The sequence below is a fragment of the Phascolarctos cinereus genome, unplaced genomic scaffold, assembly GCF_003287225.1.
Source record: "Phascolarctos cinereus isolate Bilbo 61053 unplaced genomic scaffold, phaCin_HiC Scaffold_5;HRSCAF=322, whole genome shotgun sequence".
In the NCBI taxonomy this organism is placed as follows: domain Eukaryota; kingdom Metazoa; phylum Chordata; class Mammalia; order Diprotodontia; family Phascolarctidae; genus Phascolarctos; species Phascolarctos cinereus.
Genome location: NW_027555958.1, coordinates 453,602,852 through 453,625,435, shown reverse-complemented (window position 1 = coordinate 453,625,435; position 22,584 = coordinate 453,602,852). Strand labels below are relative to the sequence as shown.

Genomic DNA, 22,584 nt, shown 5'->3' with positions numbered 1-22,584 from the left:
AGAGAGTACCTGCCCTCAACAAGCTCACATTGTGATGAAGGAACATCTAAAGGGGAGCTAGAAACTGAAAGGGAGAGGGGAGGTGCAGTGGCAAGGTTTGAAAATGTCCAGGAAGTACACTAAGGCCTGTACTGCAGGGTCAGGTAAGGGGAATGTCACCCACAGGGCCAGTTTCAATAGGTCAATATTCAAAATTCAAATGGTCAATAGGACAGTTTCTCACTGGAATGTAGAGTGTCTAAGGGAAACAAGGTGAAATCGGTCTGAAAGGGTGAACTGGAATCAGACTGTGAAAGCTTTAAATGCCAAGCAGAAGTTTTTATTGGATGGAAGGAACCCCTGAAGCTCCTTGAGGAGGAGGGTGAGAAATCTGCAGATTTGTACAGGAAAAGAAATGGGGGAAGGACAGGAGGGTAGGAGGGCACAATTTGGCCCCTCCAGAAACTAGAAGCATTCACTGTCACAGGGATGAAGTCAAAGTTATGTGGGGGATAATAGCATATAAAAGGTGTCACACACAAATTCCCTAATAAGGAAAAACACCCTTCCCCTATGTCTGTCAACTGGGTGAGAGAAATGATTTTTTTTTAAGTTAAGTGACTTGTCCAGAGTCACGCAGCTAGGAAGTATCAAGGGTTTGGGCTGAGGCCAGATTTGAACTCAGGTCCTCTTGACTCTAGGGCCAGTGCTCTATCCACCGTGCCACCTAGCTGCCCTGAGAAATGATTATTAATAACCAATTATTCATATGGAGGGGGAGACCCAGGGTTTTTTCCCTTTTCTGTTTCTTCATTCAAAACCCAGTCCTTGGAAAGGACAAGGCTGACAATGAGACATTCTCCTCAAGCTTGGGTGGGGACCCTGCCCCCACTGGACAGCTATTTCTGATTAAAAGGTAAAGAGACCCTAATCTAGGTGAATTCTAGCCCATATTCTACTCAGGGAGGACTGAATGGAGAATAGATTCTTTTGTATAGATTGCTAGAAGCATAATGATCTAGGTGGGGATGAGTCTCTTTGTCTAAGAGTGCTGACATGATCAGTCATATCTCCCAGCCCCTCATTAGAAAAAAAGCCCACCTCTCCTTAGAATATTCATCCTCTCCTTAATTGTTAGCCAGTTAGAGTTGATGTCCGCCTGTCTGATCACCACCTCTCCTTAGAATATTCATCCTCTCCTTAATTGTTAGCCAGTTAAGAGTTGATGTCCACCTGTCTGGATCACCCACTCTTCCAAAGGTATTTAAGCACTGGATGATCTCCATGATTCCTCTTTAGTTTTCAAAAGAATCACTGACCTCAATTTATTATTTGCTAGTCATAATTAATAAATTGACTATTAATTACCCAGAAACTCTGTCTCTCAGGCTTTTCATTTGTTTGATGGAGAAAAGCTGAACAAATTGGGGCATATGAATGTAATGAAATATTACTGTATTGAAAGGAACAGTTTCAAGGAAACCTGGGAAGACTTGTATGAAGTGACGTGGAGGGAAATGGGCAGGCCCAGGAAAACAAGTTATACAGTAACACAGCATTGTAAAGACAAGCTGCTTTGGAAGCCTAACGAACTCTGATCAGTGCAATGACCAGCCATGATTCTGGAGGGCAGATGATAAAGCCTGCTGCTCACTCTCTGAGGGAGTAAGGATGGACTCAGGATGTACAGTGAGGGAGGTATGCCCAGCAGAGTCAGTGGGGTGATCTGTTTTGCTTAATTACTTAAGCGTTACAAAGGTTTTGGTTTGCTTTTTTTTCTTGGGAGGGGGAGAGGCATGTGGAGACGGAGGGAAGCTACAGAGGGGGTTGCCCCCAAAAAGAAAGAAAAAGTAAGAAAAGAGTGTCACTGCACCATGTTTCTGAAATTCACAGAAGAGAAAAGAAGGCCAAAGGAATGATGCAGTGGGAGAGCTGGTTCAAAGTCGGTAAGAATCCCAAGGCCAGCGTCCTTCCAAACAGGGCTTTATTATCATAAAAGCGAAAGGCACCAAGCAGCTCAGAACACTGGTTGGTTGGGTGGAAGGGGAATGGGGGACTTGCTTATATCAGAGCTGAAGGGGGAGTAGCTTATGGCATAAACTTTGTGCTATGCAAGAAAAAAGATTTGTGCCTGTGCTGTCCTGGGTCTTCTGGGTGACTATCTTGAAATAGCCATACTTTCACTCTCCAGAGTCCCTTCATAATCATATTCATAAGATATAAATAGAGACTTTGACATCACATAAGGCATTGAGGAGTCTCATTGTACTTGTGTGGTCTTGGGAAAGTTCCTTGACCACAAGGTCCCTGGTGATAGGGTGGGCTAAGGAGAGTGAGGTCACCTATTCAGCATATGGGGAAGTAGTTGTCTGCTCAGTATATAGAGCTAAGAATATAGGGGAAAGGGTGGCCTAATCAGGGTATAGGGAAAGGATGGGGCCTCACTGCTCTGGGGGGAAAATAGGACCTTGCTGTTCCTACTCCAATGACAGCCAAGTAAAAGTAAGGTTTGCCACAAAACAACCAAAGGTGAATGTCACAAAATGATAAAGAACAAACATGGCCCAAAAGACAGATTTAGGAAGATGCCCTGACTCCACTCCTCTGCAGAAGTACCAAAGGTCCATGGATGGAGATAAAATATCACATATATTTTCAGGTCTTTTTGGTGTATTGATCAGTTCTGTGAATTTTTCTTCTCTTCCTCTTTTTTTTTTCAAATATTATTTGCTGTTTGGGATAGCTCTTGAGGAAGAGGGAAAGGATACTGGGAGAAATTCTGTCAACATTAAAACAAAAGATATTAACCACAAGCTAATATTATTATTTTTTTAAGGCAATTGGGGTTAAGTGACTTGCCCAGGGTCACACAGCTAGTAAGTATCAAGTGTTTGGTCTGAGGTCAGATTTGAACTCAGATCCTCCTGACTCCACTGCACCACTTAGCTGCCCCCACAAGCTATTATTTTAAAAGTAACCTGCTTGTTATACACATAAAAAGAAAAAAAAACCCCACTGCATTCATTGGAGATTTGCAGTTTCATGTACAACCTTCATTTTCTGTTCTACTGTGTGCCCATTTTAGTTGATATTTGCAAAATTCAGAATTTTTTTTAAATGCGGGAAAAATAAATAAGAACTTGCATAGAAAAAAAAAAAGCCCCACGTTCTTCTGACAGAGAAACCTTCAAAGTGGAAACTGTGACCAAGTGGTCCCTGCCCCAGGGCTCCTCAGAGAGACAGACTCTTTACAAAAGATTAAAGGTTATTTACAGCAGTCAGCTATTAACAAAACAAAACCAGAATCTGGAGTCAAAGGAACCTCAAGAAATCATTTAGTCCACTTACAGTTATTTGACAGAAGGGAAAATGGAAGCCCAGGCAAGTGTAGAGCTTTGCCAAGGGGAACAGTAAAAAGCTGACGTCTCCTGCCTCCTACTGGTTACTGGAGGTAGTACAAGGATACACAAAAGATGTCACAATGTTCAAAGTGCAGTGAAAGCCAGCACAAGAGAGAAAAGTGTGTGTTAATTAAGAAATTTTTAATTTTTAAAAAGATCTATGAATAATGAATCAATACACTATTTCACTACATTGATCATATGCTGCATACCCACAGCTACACAGTTCTGGTTGAACAGGTATGTCCACCAAAATCAGCCCCTTTCTGTGGCCTCCAGACCTGAAATGCACTTGCCCCTCACCTCCAAAGCTCAGAATCTAGTCTCCTTCAAAGCCAACTCAGACCTTAGTTCCTCCACAAACCTTTTCCCAATTTCCCCTAGGCATTAAAGCCCTTCTACCTCTGAAATTACTTGGTATGTATGTTACATTTATTTATCTGTATACATATTGTTACCTCCTGACAGAATGTATTTCTCCTTGAAGTGAGGAACTGTTTCAGGTTTTACTTTTTGTATCCTTGCACAGTGCTGGGCACATAGTAAGCACTTAATAAATGCTCACTGAATGAATGAATGAATGAATGAATAATGCTAGTATGCCTGGCACAGCCCCTGAAAGTCGGCTCTGCATCATGGAGTACTTTTAATAATAATAGGTTACAAATGGCTCATCCAGGTGACACTGCTGAAGAAGGCCTGGGTTTGGAATTCGAGGACCTCTTGCCAAACTATGTGGAATCCTCTTCTAGCTATTTCATGATTTCATGTGCCTGTAACCTTATCTCACAAATAGATTCTAAGTCAACTCAAGGGCAGGGATCATGTCCTTCTTCAGCTTCTGTATTTCCTATATCATCCAGTGCAATGTTGGTCACACAATGAGCACTTAATAAATGTATGGATGCATGTTAGGCAGGGGATGCCCTCTAGTCAGATTCCCCAGTTTCTGGTTCCATAAAGAACCAGCCTTGGAATGATTTACTGCCTGTTGGACTGAAAAGAACAAAGTTAATGAATGAAAAAACACTTCTCATGTGCCAAGCACTGTGCTAGGGGATGGGAATGCAAACTGGAAAGTGAGAAGGTCCCTGCTTTTAAGGAGCTCCCTTGTAATGGGGGGAAACAACATATATAAGGGGTCAGCCACAGGTTCAGATGCATCGGCAGGGCAGAAGATACGTCTGCTAGGGCAAAGGGCATAATAGCAGAGCTGAGCATGATGCCAAGACAAACATGACTAATAACAAAGATGGCTAAGACACTAGGCAGTTAATAAATGCGTGTCAGTTAACTGACTGACTGGATATAAATAAGTAACTTCTAAGAGATGACCTAGCAATCCTTGGTGAATCCAAGCCATCTGGCCAAGACAAACTGCAACCTCAGGAATCAAAGTCCCTGAAGAGGAGATGGTCAAACCACTCTCAGAGTGAAAGGACTCAAGCCAGGCAGGCACCAAAGCACTAGAGAAGGGAAGAAAAGTCTGCTTCGCAGAAACATAAAAAGAACAGTCAAAAATGACAAACCAGTGGCACTGACTTTGATTCCTGGGAAATTTTTGGAATGGGTCACTAAATGATGATGTCTGGCACATCAAAACCAGGGCACGCGAAGCTAACCTAATGTCTTTTTCAATTTGTTTTGTTTTTTGGTGTGTCACTAAACTAGCAGAACAGGACAATGCAGCACATATAGTTTACTTACTATTTAATAAAGCATCTTCTGCCATATGTGCAAAAAAAAAAAAACAGAGCACCATTCCTCAACAGATAAGTGGGTAAAGGACGGGAACAAAGCATTTTCAAAAGAAGCACTGATGTGAAATTAAAGGGCATCAGAAACTTTTTAAACAGGGTCCTGGCCAATGGGAGCTCCACCTCACAGCGTGTGAGGCATGCTGACAGCCCACCTGGAAGAGCTGGGAAACCTGCTTCCAGAGAGGGGGATGACATGTAATGGAAGGCCCCTGCTCCCTAATCTGCAGCACGGCAGCGAGGGGAAAAAAGCCAATGGGAACAAAGGTACTTTAAAAAGAAAAAAAGATTAAAGTAACTAGAGAAATATAATAATGTATTTACAACAGAAGGAAAAAAATTGTAACTCGAAAAAAATCCTCAATAGTAGAAACAGAAGAAAATATAAACCTAACTCATAGCTTTAAATGTGAATGGATTCAACAATCCAATAAAACAAAAAAGAGTAACATGTTGGATAAGAAAACAAAACCTTACAATCTGTTGCTTACAAGACACATTTAAAAAACAGACACAAGGGGGCGGAGCCAAGATGGCAGAGTAAAAAACAGGCATACACAAAATAAAACTGAGAATACAAGAAAAAATTTACTATGTATCAAGTGAATGCAAAAAATAAGTGTTGCAATCATGCTATCAGACAAAGCAAAATCAAACATTCAAAAAAAATATAAAGGGATAAACTGTTATACTGTTAAGTGGCAAGGCAATAGTTTATGCCTAGACTACGTAACATTTTTATCAATGCCTTAAATAAAGTCATCAATGTGCAGATGACAAAAAGCTAGGAATAACTAATAGGAGGTAGGATACAATCCACAAAGATCTGACAAGGTGGCAACACTGGGCCAGACCTACTGAGAGCAGACAAATATAAAGTCTCTCACCCATGAAGTCTAAAAATCGTCCTCACAAGTTCAAAGCAGGAGATGTGCGGGGGAGATGGCTTTCTGTAAAAGCTCTGCAGGTTACAACAGCCTGCCCACCTGCAAAAGAGCTTCAAGGAAGGCAGAACAGCTTCTTCAAGCAGCACAGGGGCTGCCACCTGGAAGCATGATCATGTGTGGCCTCAGAGAGGGTGAGAAATGGCAAAGAGACGTATTCCATCTGAAGGAAGGAAAAACTTGCTAAGGATGAGGGCCAGCCACAGTGGCATAGGCCGCCTCAGGAGCCTTGATGGAGTTCTCCTTGGTGGAGTTCTGCATGGACTGGGCTGGCCTAGCCTGGATGGGCTCTCTTTCAAGTCTTGTGATTCTGTGAACTGTATTCAGAAGGTGACAAACAACGGGCATATCAAGTATTGACTGGATGTTTATGCAATAGTGAAACCACGAGTATCACACAACGTTTGGACTGGGAGAGATCTGTAAGGCCACCGAGTCCCCATGACTGAAGGGTCTCCGGGCCATCTACTCCCAAGTCCTATCCCCAGCCTGAGTGCTGGCCCAAGCCAAGAAGCGATTAGATTATAATCAGGGAATATCTGATAAAAATGCCACAGAACACAGCCGCTCCTGCTCTGGTGGAGTGCCCACTGCCCTCAGGAAAGCCAATATGGCTGGCAGAAAAGACTACATTTACAGGGGGGGCTCCTTTTCCCCTAGGCTTCCACCGTGCTCCCCCACGGGCTTCTGAGTCCCAAACATTACCTTCCATGAGCAGAGGAAAGAACACTGAGTTTGATGTCAGGAGACCCGCATTGAAACTCTACCTCTGTCATTTACATAAAAACCGAAAGTGTCCTGAGATGTGACAGCCTGCCCCGTGGTGTTTTCATTTTCTTTTTTTCTTATAAACATCAGCCCGGCTCTGTGTGCGTGTGTGTGTGTGTGTGTGTGTGTGTGTGTGTTACTTACAATCTGTGTGACCACGAGCACACCATTTCTCCTTTGTTGTCTTTTTGTTTTCTCATCTATAAAATAAGGGGGGTGGATGAGATGCCCTCTGAGGCCCTCCCTAGTTCTAAATCTAGAATCCTAACCTCTCAGATCTAAATCCTATGGCCCTATAACCCTCCACCTTTCTCCTTAACAAGTGTCTTCTAAGCACCACCAACTTTGTGCTGACACCAGGCTCCAAGAGACCCCAAGCCTCACACAGAGGAAGGCTGCTTTTGTCTGACTTTGTGCCTGGGCACACAGTAGGTGCTCAATAAATGCTTGTCCTTTACTCCTCCCACATTTCTAATTTGTTGCTAATAATTGCATCTGCCTAGAATACGCCCCCCTTTTCACGACTGACATCTCCCCCGGGGGGAGGTCTCCGTGCCTCAAGGCTCTCCCCCACCTCAGCCACCAAAATGATTTTCCTAAAGCGGAGGTCTGATCGTGTCACCCCCCACACACACATACTCCAGGGGCTCCCTCTTGCCTCCAGGAGCAAACACAACATCCTCTACTTGGCATTCAAAGCCCTTTCCGACCTGGCCCCCTCCTCCCGGTCCAATGCTCCCTCACTCCCTCCAGGCAACACTAGCCTATGTGTCGCTCCCCCCTCCCTCTCCAGACTCCGGGCATGTTCCCCGGCTGTGCCCCACGCCGGGAGTGCCCTCCCTGCTCCGGCTTCCTCCAAGGACAGGAAGCCTCCCCCCTCCCCTCTTAATTCCAGCGCTTTCCTTCCGGTTAATCATCCCCAATTTCTCCGGGACTTCGCAGGTCCGGACGCAGCGGCTCTAGACTGTAAGCTCCCCGAGGGCAGGCCTGCCTGGTAAGCGCACGGCCGGCCGTTACCTTGGTCATCCCCACGCCCACCACGAACACGCGTTGGGAGGCGGCCATGACGGGAGGGCGCTGAAAGCCTGACCGGACGGACTGAGTGACGGGGCAGACTGACAGGAGCGGAGCGCAGGCTCCCGGTGGGATGGGGCGGGGGGCGGGGGCGGGGGCAGGGGCGAGGCCTTGCGTCATCAGCAGGAGCCGCGCTCAGAGGCCCCTCCCCCCCGCGCCACCGGCTCCTGCCATCTCGAGCCCTGGGGACAGCTTGTGCGCGTGCGCAAGTCTGGTTCGGCGCCTCACACACCCCATCCCCACCCTCGAGAACTTCTAGGTGCGCGTGCGCGCTGCTGTTCATGCCCTGCTGATGCCAGGTTTAGGCCTGCCTTGTGGGTGCACGTGCGCGTGCAAGTAACCAATTAGTCCGTAAAAGTTCGTTAAGCGCTAGGAATGTTCCAGGCAGTGCTAAGTGCTTTGCAAATACCATCTCTTTCGAGGCTCTGGGCTCCTAGGGTGAATGGGTGTTTGGGATAGTAACCGACAGCCTATGCTGTGCTTGTAATCCCCTTGCAGCACCACCACGGTCACCCCCACAGGACCCTCTTCAAAGCATCCTGTGCTCAGAAGTCGTTCTTTTTGCTGAATGACGTATTGAAGACCTTGTTCATATTTCAGATCTCCCACCGTTCTCTGTGACTCTAGTATCAATGCTGACTAACCCAACCCCATAACCTGAAAGTTGCTTTCCTCCAAGGAAATTGTATCAGTCAAATGACGCGGGTGGCTTGGACTTGAAGTGATGAGCCTCAGATAGACATGCAGAGGGAGAGATGGTTCGGAGTCGGTAGGAACACCAGGGCTAGAATCCTTCCAAGCAGGGCTTTATTGTCGTCGTAAAAGCAAACGGAGCCGAGCAGCTCAGAATACTGGTTGGGTGGAAGGGGAGTGGGGATTTGCTTGTATCAGAGCTGAAAGAGGAGTAACTTACGGAAATTTGCTACCGGTTGGCTATCTTGAAATAGCTATACTTTCACTCTCGAGAGTCCCTTCATTATCATATTCATGAGATGTTAATGGAGGCTTTGACATCACATAAGTTACTATCGGGCATTGAGGACTCATTGCGCTTGTGTGGTCTTGGGAAAGTCCTTTGACCACAAGGTTGCTGGTGATAGGGTGGGCTACGGAGTGGGGAGGTTGCCTGTTCAGCATATGGGGGAAGTAGTTGTCTGCTCAGTATATAGAGCTAAGAATATAGGGGAAAGGGTTGCCTAATCAGGATATAGGGAAAGGATGGGGGCCTCACTGCTCTGGGGGAAAAACAGGGCTTTGCTGTTCCTACTCCAGACAGACTGAGAGTTTACTGAAACACCCCAGTGTGAATGAAATAAATTGTAAACACCTTGAGGACAGGAGACGTCATTTTGTTTGCAGTTAAACCAGACCTTTATTTTGTTCTCAAAGGAATATAAGGCCTCTGGGAGAAAATGGGGTCAATAAAGGGAAGAGGGGTTCCTTCCCTAGCACCCACAAATTAAAATTATATAGGCAGAAGCCTATTTTATTTTTCCTGTCTTTAATCATCCCTTTGCCTATGCCTGAGGTTCCCCACCACATACAACTTACCTCTATTTTGCTCTGTTCAACAGCTCAATTCAATATTTATTCAGTAGTCCTACCTACAGATCCCATGCTTTCAATACCCAGTTCCACTATCACCTCTTCTAGGAAGCCTTCCCTGAGGTCTCCCTCATTTCCCAAACAAAAGTGCTGTATTGTCTCCCTCCTTGGAGCTTTCATTTTGTATCTTTCATGTGTACTTATCATGTTAAATTTGTGTTATGGTTAGGTTATTCTGTCATGTTTTTAGTTATATCTGACTCTTCGTGACCCCATTTGGGGTTTCCATGACAAAGATACTGGAATGGCTTGCCATTTCCTTCTCCAGCTCATTCTACAGATGAGGAGACTGAGGCAAACAAGGTGAAGTGACTTGCCCAGGGTCACACTGCTAATAAGTATCTGAGGCTGGATTTGAACTCATGAAGATGAATCTTCCTGACTCCAGGCCCTTCACTCCATCCGCATATTATGTACTTATGTACATATTTTAGCTTTATTGTTAGTTTGTAAGCTTCTCAAAGGGCATGCATTTTTAAATTTGATTTTATTTTTATCGATGTGCCTTTTTAGATTACATTTATTTTCATTGGATTGTAAGCTCTCTGAGAGGGCAGGGACTGTCTTTTGCTTCTTTTTGTATCCCAATACTTAGCACAGTGCCTAGCACACAGTAGGCCCTTAATAAATATTTTTTGAATTGAATTTCTGTGTGTATCTTTCCTCCTCCCTTACCCAGGTAGTCACCTCTTGTAACAACAATTTCAAAAGAGAGAGGAGAAAACTAATACTAAAAATAGAGCTGGCATTTATGCAGCATTTTACAAATATTATCTCATTCTTACAAACAATCCTGGGGAGTAGATGCTGTTGTTCCTCATCTGTAAAATGAAGAAATTAGGGCACGGAGACATGAAATCTTTTGCCCAGGATCACACAGCTACAAGGAATCTGAGGCCAAGTTTGAATTCAGGACTTCCACTTCTTGTTGTTCATTCTTCCTTCTCCAAGAGAACCAATGCCTGTTTGGGTATAGGGGGACCCTTCTGTCTTTGACCTCCTTATAGTATAATGAGCCCAACAATGAGATATCTGGTGCAAAAGGCATGGACGTTTTACTGTAGTCCCTTTTTGACGTAATTCCAAATTGTTCCACAATAGCTGGAGCAGTCTACAACTCCACTGACAGAGTATGAGCATGCTTGTATTCCTGCAGCCCCAGGCCAAGTCTTATTCACCTCCCTATCTCCTCAGTGACTAAAACAGAGCCTTGTACATAGTAGGTGATTACTAAATGTTTATTCAAACAATCAGTGAGTGAGTCACCAATGACCTTCTCGCCTGAGCCCCAGGACTCTTTCTAATCTTCATCCTATTCAACCTCTGCTAAATGTGACATTGGTGTTAACCACTTTCTTGAAGTATCTTGGCTTCCATGACACTACCCTACCTCGGCTCTTCTCCTAGCTCCCCGGCAGCTGATTCTTGATCTTCTTAACTGAACTCTCTTCCTTCTTTTGAGACCAACTTTGGCTCTACCCCAAGCCTCTCAGGCCTTGATCATTTTCTCTCCTTCAAAATTCACAATCACAAAGGTCATATGTAAGAACAGGTAGGTGGCACAGTAGACCACTGGGCTTGGAATCAGGAAGATTCATCTTCATGAGTTTAAATCTGGCCACAGACACTTACTGGCTATGTGATGCTAGGTGAGTCACTTCACCATGTTTGCCTCAGTTTCCTCATCTAAAATGAGCTGGAGAAGGAAACCACTCCAGTATCTCTGCCAAGAAAACCCCAAATGGAGTCACAAAGAGTCCTGAAATAACAACAATAAGAAAGTCACATGTATGCCCATGGTTTCAACCTTTACCTTGTTTATGGTACCATCCACATCTGCATCTGTAACCTTGAACTGCCCACTGGTCTCCAATGCCACATTTCTAATCAAACTCCACCCCTTTCCCACCAACTAGGTCTTCTTCTCAACCATCCCATTTCTGACATTCTTCTAAATCTTGAAGCAATCAGAACTTTTCTTTGTACTATTCAGCACAAAACTTTCCTCCAGGCCAGTGATCTAATCAGCAGACTGTCCATGTCCTAGCTCCTGCTCTAAGCCATTTCCCATGACCTCCCTGCCTCCTTATCATCCATCTACATCCTACTGGGGAGAACACAAGCCAGTTTGAGCTATGCTGTAGCAGCCAAAACAAAAAGGTGATGTAAACTTGGGCTATGATAGAGGGATGTGGTGTCCAGCAGCAGGAAGGGTAATATATAAGTGAGCTGGAGAGTGTCCAGAAGAGGGTGGAAGGTCAGAGGACCTGCTCCAGCTGCTGGGAGCTATAGAGGAATGCAGAGAGAAGGTGAAGCGAGGAGCTAAGCCCCCTTAAGAGTCAAGAGCCTCAGAAAGAAGCATGTCCTGAGAAGCCAACCTGGACATAGCCCCCTGGTTAGCCTGCCCAAGGGACAGAGGCCAAGCAGGCTTCTGGACCACAGGAGCTCATAAAGGCCTGTTCTTATTTCCCAAGAACCCTGATTTCAGTTGTCTGTTTTAACTGACCTGTAAATCAACTTTGCTTATTCATGGAAAACACAAAAACTCCAACCCTTCCTTCAAGGCCCACCTCCTCCAAGAAGCTTTCCCAGGTCACTCCAATTTCAAGTGGTCTTTTCATCCTCTGATCACACAGAACTTATGATCCTTATACTACTTTTAAAGGCTCAACTTAGATGTCCGGCATGTTCACAGGATCCCAAATATCTATAGCTAGGAGGGACCTCACAGGCCAATTCTCCTTATCCCCATTTTGCAGATTAGGAAACTGAGGTTAAGAGGCTTGCCCGAGGTCGCCCAGGGAGTAAGGAATGGAGCCAGGATTGGAGCTGAGGTTCTCTGTCACTAGAACAGGAGGAGGAGAGCAGGGGGACAATGAGCACAGGTCTGTCTAGAGTGATGGCTCCCCAGGGTCACAATATGGAGCAGAGGGCCCAGTTCTCACCTGGCTGCTCCATGTGAAACCAACAACTCCCTCCCAAACCTTGGACCCGTACTCTGACTGGAGGTTGGGGCCCAATCCCCTGGATTGTTACCAGCTGGCAGACAGACTGGAATCTGGCTGGACCAGGTGCTTCCATGATCCCTGCAATGGTGCAAGGTACTCATACCACACACTGCTGATTTGATTAATTCCCTGCTTTCTTTTAGTGTGCCCATCCCCCAGTCACCTGTTTAAAAAAAGAAAGGAACAAGACAGTCCAGTCTGGTGGACCCTGATCTCTGATAGACAAACTCACTTTGTGTTACCTGGAACCAGGCCACCAAGTTATTTTCAAATGATACGTTGGTGTGTAAACACCCCGCCCCTCCTGCTTTCTAACTCCCTTTTAAGGGATGTTGTCTGTCATTAGAATGTACGCTCCTTGCAATTTGGAACCATGCCCAAAGGGCTATAAAACTATATATCTATCTATCTATCTATCTATCTATCTATCTATCTATCTATATATATATATATATGTAACTATAAAACCCTTTGACCCAGCAATAGCACTTCTAGGGCTGTATCCCAAAGAGATCATACAAATGGGAAAAGGACCCACATGGACAAAAATATTTATAGCAGCTCTTTTTGTGGTGGCCAAGAATTGGAAATTGAGGAGAAGCCCATCAACTGGGGAATGGCTGAACAAGTTGTGGCATATGAATATAATGGAATACTATTGTGCTATAAGAAATGATGAGCAGCCAGACTTCAGAAAAACCTAGAAGGACTTATATGAAATGACACAGAGTGAAGCGAGCAAAACCAGGAGAACATTGTACACAGTAGCAGCCACGTTGTTCCATGACTTAGCTCTTCTCAGCAATGCAAGGATCTAGGACAACTCCAAAAGACTCATGATGAAAAATGCTATCCACATCCAGAGAAAGAACTTTGGAGTCTTAATACAGAAAGAAACATACTATTTGCTCTCTTTTTTTATTGTTTTTATTGTTTTGTTCTTCTTTCTTGTGGTTCCTCCTATTGGTTCTAATTCTTCCTCATAACATGATTAATGCAAAAATATGTTTAATACGAATGTATATGTAGAGCCTATATCACATCACATGATGTCTTGGGGAGAGGGGAGGAGAGGGAGGGGGAGAAAATTTAAAACTCAAAATCTTATGGAAGTGATATTGAAAACTAAAAATAAATGAATTGATTTTTTAAAAAAAGAAAAGAAAAATAGGCCAAAAAAAAAAAAGAATGTATGCTCCTTGAGGGCAGGGACTGTCGCTTATTTATTTCTATCCTGAGCACTTAAGTCAGTGCCTGATATATAATAAGCACTTAATAAAAGCTCTGTGGAAGGCATTATACTATACAAAATGAAAAATATGTCCTGCCTGCCCTCAGGGAGCTTCCATTCTCATGAAAATATACAGTATGTAAACAAGTACAACTACAGTAACTAAACAAAGCAAATTTATTTTGTTCTACTATAGCAACAACCTCCATTTCTGTGTAACTTTTGGTTTGCAAAGCTCTTTCTTCACAACAACCTTGGTAGCTAGAAGGTCAAATAGTATTATCCCCAGTTGACAAAGAAGGAAACCGAGGCTCAGAAATGCACTGACTTGTCCAAGGTCACGCAGTAAGTGGTGGAGGCAGGGTCAGGTCTCTCGACTCCCAAGTCCAGTGCTCTGTACACACTGTACCCATGAGAGCAATGGCCCCATGCTCTGGTGCACTCCTGGCAGGTGAAATGACTCTTGAAACTAATGGCAGGGGCAGCTAGGTGGTACAGTGGATAGCGTACCAACTCTAGATGCAGGAGGACCTGAGTTCAAATCTGGCCTCAGACATATAACACTTACTAGCTGCGTGACCCTGGGCAAGTCACTTAACCCCATTACCTAGCCAAAAAAAAAAGAAAGAGAGAAAGAAATTATAATTCTCTTCTGAAATAACTACATTGAACCTTAATCCATTTAAATGAGTTGCAAGGCCTTGAAATTTAAAAAAAAAATTTTTAAAAGAAAAGAAGAAAAACCTTATTGCGTTATTTGAAATGAGCCCTGTATGGCTGGAAAAGGTGGATCTCTATGTGCTGCTTAGAGATCCTTAATCAAGGACGTATGTTATGCTGACCAGAAACTCAGATCCAAAGATTGGTCCAAGGAGTTTTTTTTCACAATTGTCAGCCCATATGTCTTCTAAGTGCCCTTACCAGGTCCTTCTCACTACCCCCACAGCTGCCAAACTTGTGAGTGTGGACTCCTGGATCATCTGAAGAAAGCCCCTGCTCCTGAGTGCACAGCAGAACCCTCCAGGGACCTCAAGGTTGGTCTAGTACAGGCCCAGAAGCAGCCTACATCCGGACCAGATAGCTGTCCCAAAATTCCAAATGATGGCTGGGTATACTGTCTTAGTTTTTTCTCCTCTTCCCTTTCGTTATGTGCCCAACCATCAAGGCCCTGATTCAAATGTATGCTGGCATTTTCTCCCTCTCCATTGCTATCCCCCCTCTCTTTTCTGCTTGCAAGCAAACAATAGCTAGCAATGATACCCGGGACATACTTGTCAATAGGTCCCCTCGAGGAACTGACCTCCTAGGATAAAAATGTTGTTCCTGAACCAATTGGCCTCTCGTGGCATCTTGGCTTATACCTGCCTCTCTTTTACTGGCCTGAAGGGTGGGGGTTCTTTCAGACACCCTCCCTTTGGCCAAAAAGGGATGTGTCAAGATGCCATGAGGAGAACCCTGTTTTCCAGAGCTAAGGCCAAACAAGCAGGCTATGCCCTGAGCTGGGCATAACAATAATCCTTTGCACTCATCCTCTGGATGATGTCACCTTCTGGCAAAATCATATCATTATTGTATTGCTTCAACCAGCTCCAGGTGTTCCCCGAGCATGGAGGAACTCCTGCTGTATCCATGTTGAGATGAACTTTTAAATATCAGCCTCCTCAGAGGCTATAACAGTAGTTCTAGGTTAAGTTACCGAATCCTTTCCATCTTTTGTGTGTAAAAAATAAAAATCTCTATTCCATAGAGGTAGGCATAGGGACCGGGCCTGTGATTTCATTGAGATAGGGAATGCCCCCCCCCCAGATGAGGAAGACCCCAATACAAGTTGGCCACAAGGTAGGTCAGTGGATAAAGGGTTGGGTTTGGAGTTGGGAAGAACTGATTTCAAATCCAGCATCAGACCTACATCAATGGTCTCCATATTTTTTGTTCAAATGCCCCTTGCAGTAAAAACCTTTTGATCACACACACCATATCTATCTATCTATAGATACATATATACACATACCTATACACACACACATATACATATATATATTTATTTAGAAATTGTTTGCATTTACTGCTGTTGTCATCATTTGTTCTTCATTTTCAAAGAGGACCAGTGACATCATGGCTATGGTTTGAGTTGCATGTGAAAGGGTTTTAAGGGAGGCAGAGTTGCACACAGTTTTTGACCTCTCTCTCTTCCTAAGTCATTAAAGTCCAGTGGCAAAACTAAAGTTAGGGTGACTGGTGATGGCCCAGGACGCAGTGGATGGCCTTGGCATCTTCAATGCCTGACCAAGCTGTACTAATAACCAGGTGCATTACAAAACTCATACAAAAACAGAGATTTTAACTAGATGAAATAATACTGGATTCTAGAGTCAATGGGGAGCCAATGGGGTTTATTGAGGAGAGTGACAGGATCAGACTTGTACTTTAGGAAAATCCCTTAGGCAGCTGTGTGGAGGGTGGGCTGGGAGGCGGAGACTTAAGGCAGGGGGTCAATGAGGAGACTTTGCAATAGTACAGTTGAGAGCCGCTGGGGCCTGAACAAGGTAGTAAAAGGGGCACAGATGTGAGAAATGTCGAGGAGGTAGAAATGACAAGATTTTGCGTTTAGACTGACATTTAGATTGTGAGTCTGGGGGTCTGGGGGCATGATGGCACCCTTGACAGTAAGAGCTAGGGGAGAGAGGAGGGTTCGGGGGAAAGATAATGTAATGGGATCGACCCATTCATGCCTGCTCATCCCATGGAGGCAGGGCTCCTGAGAACAGAGAGTCTCCCCTTCGAGGGGCTCTTGCCGCAGCCATGAGGTGAGCTGATCTGGGTGCTGGGGGGGGGTCAGAATGCTGAGGAGAGAGCAGGGATTTTCCCAAGGACACCCACACTACTCAAACGTCCAAACAGAACCAGACTCAAAGTGCAGAAAAGACAGATTAATAGATGGAGGGCATACTGTGGGCAGCTAATAAGCTTAATAAGGAACTCCTGAGACTTCCAGGTGAAAGTCACGTTTTAGTTTATTTTTATTAATGCTAATAATATCTAACATCTCTTTAGCACTTTTAGATTTGTGAAGGATTTTTACAAATATCATCTCATTTTATTCTCACAACTACCCTGAGAGATAAGTGCTCCTATGATCTCCAGTTAACAGTTGAAGAAACTGAGGCAGCCAGAGGTTAAATGACTTGTTCAGGGTCACACAGCTGGTTAGTATCTGAGGCTGGATTTGAACTCGGGTTTCCTGATTCCAGGCACAGAGGCACAGTCTAGCTACCTGAATCTTTGAGAAATTTCTTAGGGTTATCGTAGTTCCTAAAAGTGCACATTTCATCAAAGCTTTGTTAATGGATCTGCATGTCCAAGACTGGAATTTAGCCAAAGTGCCTGGAAATTCACTTTTTAACTTCTATTGAAAGTGTGATCAGAAAAAAAAAAGTGTGGTCAGGATCCTGGATCTTCAGCCCTTTCCATAATGAAAGGTAGCAATGCTTCTTCCTAACATCAAGTTGGGGGCAGGGAAGTGAATGCCACAACTGTCATTTCTGCCAATTAAATTCTCCCTTCGACTCTTATCCAGAATCTCAAGATCAAAGGCTGAGGCTTCTGGGCAGGCTTCTCCATAGCTTTGTAGCTGTGGTCTTGATTTCCTCTGATAAAATAAAGTGACTTTCAAGTCAAGTCCTAGACTAGCGTTTAGTAAGTGCCAGCCTATTAGGGCAAAAAAACCAGCCTTGCCCTCGAGAAGCTCATAGTCTAATGGGAGAGACAACATATAAACAAGCTGTAGACAGGATAAATCCTCCGTCTTCATGGATATTTCAGCATTGTCTCAGTGCTTCTGATTCAATTATTTTATAAAGATATAGATATATTTCATAATATATATATTTTATAAATATATATATATCTATATAACCATAATTATATATACATATGTACATGTACATACTCTTCATCTCTCAAAATTCTATTTCTTTATTCCATTTCTGTAGAACAGCAGCTTTTTTTTTTCAAAGAAAATGTAGCATAGTAATTTGCCATGTTCAAAATCTGTTTGAAAAAGAAAATAAAATCAGAGGTCAGGATCTCAGGGAAAAAAAGAAAATAAAATTATTTCACCCCTATGCTTTCATCACCATAGATTCAGGAATGCATAGAGATATTAAACTTTTCTATCATTGATGCAGAGAAGTTTGATGTAAGCTAAGGAGAGGGGAGCATTACATTTAAGCCAGTTCTGAGTATAAAAGTCACAGATTGACCTTTTAGACCAAACTCTCTCAGTTCTGTTGGATCTGGGAGAAAAATCATCGATCTTTTTGGAACTGCTGAGTAATGTTTGCCAATCAGCATAAACCCTTGTACCCAGATCACTGTGTGATAATAAGGGGTGTCAAGTCAGACATCCTCCTCCCCACCTGATCTCTGACCTTCTAAACTTCAGAACCAGGCCTTCTGCGCATTGACTCATCCTGGAATATTTCTCCTTGAGGTGCCCCCCACCATCTCCCATTGGTGAGTTCTTCCTGGAACCTCTGTTTTATGGAATGGCCCAAGTCGATCTATCTTCATCCTCCATCTTGCCTGCTACTAACTTTTTTGGATTTCAGAATTCGGCTCTCACACCTTCCTCCTCTCCCAGCCTTTTCAGTTCCCTTTTCTATGTTGCCTTCCCTTATTAGAACAGAAGCTCCCCGAGGGCAGGGACTTGCTTTCTTTTTCCTAGTACAGTTTATCCCTTGCACATCTCCACTTCCCACGTCTTGATTTCGCTACATCTCGGGTCAGCATGAAGAGATTAAATGGGAATTTGGGGGGAGTTTTGCAGAAGCCACAGATAATACTCAAGGACCAGTAGACAACACTGGAAATCAGAAATGTATAAAATATGTGCATAGTATTGTGTGATACCAACATATTTTATCTGTTAATATCATAATAATTCAGACTTCTCTGGTACGAAGGGAGGGGCAAAAATTTTACTCAGATTTTCCAGCTCGAAGAGGCATCGAGCTCCTAACCCTGTGATGTGGAAGGATAACTGCATTTGCATTCCCAGTACTTAGCACAGTGCCAGGCACATAGGAAGCATTTAGTAAATATTTATTTCTCTTCTTTCTTCCTACTCTACAGTATCAAGAGACTCTACCTCATATAGCCAACTCCAATGCTTTCAGTGAAAGCAAGATTCAATCATCTTTGAGTAGCCTTCCAAGAGAAGCAGCGGAAGGTCATGGATGCAGAGCTGTCTTCGAAGCAAGGGGACCTGAGCTCAAGTCTCGTCTCTGTCAAATCCTGGCTTGTGACCCTGGACAAGTCATTTACCTTCCCAGCGCTCGAGGAAACTCCCAAAGACTATACATTGCAAAGAGTATTGCCCACCCACCTTTGTGAAGAGATTTCCTCACCGAGGAGTTCTCAGGTCCAGTCCCTATCCCTATAAATCAGTACTTTGGGACTACCTCCTCTTTTTAGATGTAACCTGTAATCATCGAGGGAGCTGTTATACTTGGAATTCTCGGAGAACCTGGGCTGTTTTACCTCTGGGGGCTCAGAATCAACAGCTGAGCAAGTGGGGGGCAGCCAGCAGAGCTGATTGGCATGTGTACCCTTTCATCTTTTCTGTATATGCCATCCCTGGTTTGTATATAATCAATGAATCAAGAGTATCCCATTTAAGAATAAAGCGGTATTTCTAGCCTCTAAAATCTAGAACCAGTCCATTAGAACTATAAATCCATGAGAGTATCGTGAGAGTGCCCTTGTTTTCCCCTGTAGCACTGAGCACACACACACACACACACACACACACACACACCCCAGCCAGAGGGGTGGGGTTTTTTTCCTCTCAAGGTTTTTTGTGCTTGGCAGTTTGCTAAAGGAAGAAGTCAAATTAACTCTTTATTCATTGACAAACATATAATCTAACAGCAGACTCAGACAAATGTCCTCAGACACACATGGAGAATTAAAACCTTAAGCTAACTTTCCCTGGGTTTGCTTTTATCTCCCTGGTGTTCATCTTTTCTGTTCTCATGGAGGTGGGAGAGCCTTGCCTACTGCTTTTCTCCACCTCATTCACCCTCCCACACCCCATGAATCCTCCAGGCTAAGGCTGGTGTTCAATCTTCCACGATCACTGCAGGCATAAAGCAAGTAAAGGGGTTTTTCCCCAGCCACAGAGCCATCTTTTCCAAGGCTGGCGTTTTCTGGTATCGTAGCCCTTAACCTCTCACTCTTCTCCGGCCAGCTCCCCAATCCTTATCTTCTTTCACTTTTCCATACCATCCAATGGTGGTCACAGTGGGGAGAACACTGTTCTCCTCACCTGCTGCTTCCCCTAATCCTATGTGGTCCCTACTATTGCCAAATTACTCAGGAGTTCATTTCCAGCACCCCACTTCTGGACTCAATTTGTGGAATCAATCTAGAATCAATCCCTGCGCACTATAATTAGTTGTTGTTCAGTCATATCTGGCTCTTCATGACCCTACTTGGGGTTTTCTCGGCAAAGGTACTGGAGTGGTTTGTCATTTCCTTCTCCAGCTCATTTTACAGATGAGGAAACTGAGGCCAACAGGAGAAACGGCTTGTCCAGGGTCGTGTAGCAAGTGTCTGAGGCCAGATTTGAATTCATGATGATGAGTCTTTTTGATTCCAAGCCCAGCACTCCATGAACTATGGCACCACCTAGCTGCCTTACAACTAACAAGTGTCTAAGGCTGGATTTGAATTCGGGTTTTCCTCACTCCAGGCCCAGCTGTCTGTCCACTGTGCCACCTAACTGCCCCACTGGATAATGCACAAGTTGAAATTACAGGCAGCTTGGTAGCACAGTGGTTAGATCATTTAGCCTCAGGAGGACATGAATTCAAATCTAACCTTAGACACTTATTAGTTCTGTGACCTTGGGCAAGTCACTTAACTTCTCCCAGGCTCCGTTTTCACATCCATAAAAGGAGAGGACTGGACATAAAATGAGAGCTCTCTTCTGCTCTGAATCTACAGGCTCATGGCTTCAGATCTGTTAGCCATTTTCTTCTGTCCTTGCAATCTCAAGGTCGTTCTCTCTAGCATGAAGAACAAAGGGAGAAGAGAGAAAGGAGGCATGTACACAGAGATAATGATTAAGTCCATAAAAGCTGATGGGGACTCCATGGAAGCGTACAGAGAGAGGTAAGAGAAAGCAACCCAGGAACAGGAGCTAGGATATGAATGATAAATCACAACAGTAACTGAAAAGGAGCAAGCTGATTGGCAAGAGGTGAACCAGGAGACAGCAGTGTCTGGAAAACCCAGAGAGAAGCAAATGTTCAGGAGCAGAAAGTGATCAGCAGTGTCAAAGGCTGCAGAGAGGGCAAGGAGGAAGAGGACGGAGAAAAGGCCATTGGCTTTGGCAATGAGAAGGTCATTGGTAACTTTGGAGAGGACAGCTCCAGTTGAGCGAGGAGGTCCGAAGGGAGATTGCAGAAAGCTGAGACGTGAATGCCATGCACCTCTGGGCAAGAATGGGGAGATCTTCGCAAGTGGACAGGCAGGCAAGAGAGAAATTGGAGGGAGAAGAAAGACCATTCTTGTCACTGGGTGCTCAAGTGTAAGTTGGCATTTAGCCCTCTGGTTTGGCCAGCACCTTAGAGTAATAATAAGGCACAACGATAATGCCTTCCCTCCCTCTGTACAGTCCTACAACCATGACTCTCAGATCACACCTAACACAGCCTAGTGTTACCCCGGGAGGTTCCTCAATGATAACCCTATGTCTCATGCCTTGGAGTTTCCTCTGGAACCATCAGAATCAGCTGGAGTCTCTAAGATCCCTTAGATCAGGAAGGCAGGCACTCAGACTAACAAAATATTGAATATAAAAGACATTTTACTAGTCCTCCGCCCCCCCCACACACAAGAAATTGCACAGAACTCGCACCCAAACCCCTAAACAACCGAAACAATTCTCCTTCCCTCTGGTGGACCTGGGCTCCCCAGGATCCAGTATGGCTCTCCAAATTCCGAGTATCACCCCAGGTGGCAGCCCCTACAAGGACAAGAAATTCAGGGTTGACCAAGAGTCAGAATGTCAAGCAGGTCTCCTTTCCGGCAGGTCCACCTTGCTTAGGACCTCCTCAGGCCACGTCATTCACAGACCAGCAAGAGGGCAGGTCGAGAGGGCTCTTCCACGTCATCCTTCCTGCTGCATCAATCCTTCCTCCTTCCTTCTTTTTCTCCTTCCTCCTCTCCCGGGTGCTCGCCATCCCCAGGAGGTGTTGTTCAAATGCCAGGGCTCCTCTGCAGGAAGTTTGTGTTCCTGTGTGTTCCTCACTCCCTCACTTAGGCGGGTGAAGCACCTGCAGGCTTCCCTCCATGCCAGAAAAAAGAAATCAGTCATTCACCCAGTCTAACTCTAGTCCAGGGGTTCCTAACCTGGCACTGGTGGACTTTTAAAAAAATGATAATTGGATTTCAATGTAATTGGCTTCATTTGTAATCCTATGTGTTTTATTTTGTGCATTTGAAAACATCATTCTGAGAAAGGGTTCATAGGTTTCCCAGGCTTTCAAAAGGGTCCAAGACACCAAAAAGGTTGGGTCCCTGACTTAGTTCGTAATTCTCTATCTTCTCCATAAGAATAGCATGAAAGAAACTACATTTATCAAATGCTTTGTTAAAATCTGTGTGAGCTATAACTCCCCTCATCTCCACCTTGTGTGTGTGATGCAGTAACACTGGCCTTCTGGCAGTTCTGTGAACACCTCACTCCTTATCCTGACTAAGCATTTTCCTTAGCTGTGCCTCGTGCCTGGAGCCATCTGCCTCCTCCTC

The 22,584-nt window shown here is 44.4% G+C and overlaps 1 protein-coding gene and 1 long non-coding RNA gene across 4 annotated transcripts in view; one reads left to right on the top strand and one right to left on the bottom strand.

The window, feature by feature from the left end:
• Window positions 1-8,058, bottom strand: part of SCP2 (sterol carrier protein 2) — a 71,613-nt gene extending 63,555 nt beyond the window's left edge. For all 3 annotated transcript variants that reach the window (XM_020987797.2, XM_078156641.1, XM_078156642.1), the window contains exon 1: window positions 7,867-8,058. In XM_020987797.2, the coding sequence (XP_020843456.2) occupies window positions 7,867-8,043 (177 nt within the window). In that variant the 5' untranslated portion in view covers window positions 8,044-8,058. The remainder of the gene's footprint in view (window positions 1-7,866) is intronic.
• Window positions 7,749-19,464, top strand: LOC110209360 (uncharacterized). The gene is made up of 3 exons (XR_002324790.2): window positions 7,749-7,843; window positions 14,714-14,801; window positions 18,901-19,464. It is a non-coding gene; the product is annotated as an uncharacterized LOC110209360 (long non-coding RNA).
• The last annotated feature ends 3,120 nt before the right edge of the window (window positions 19,465-22,584 follow it).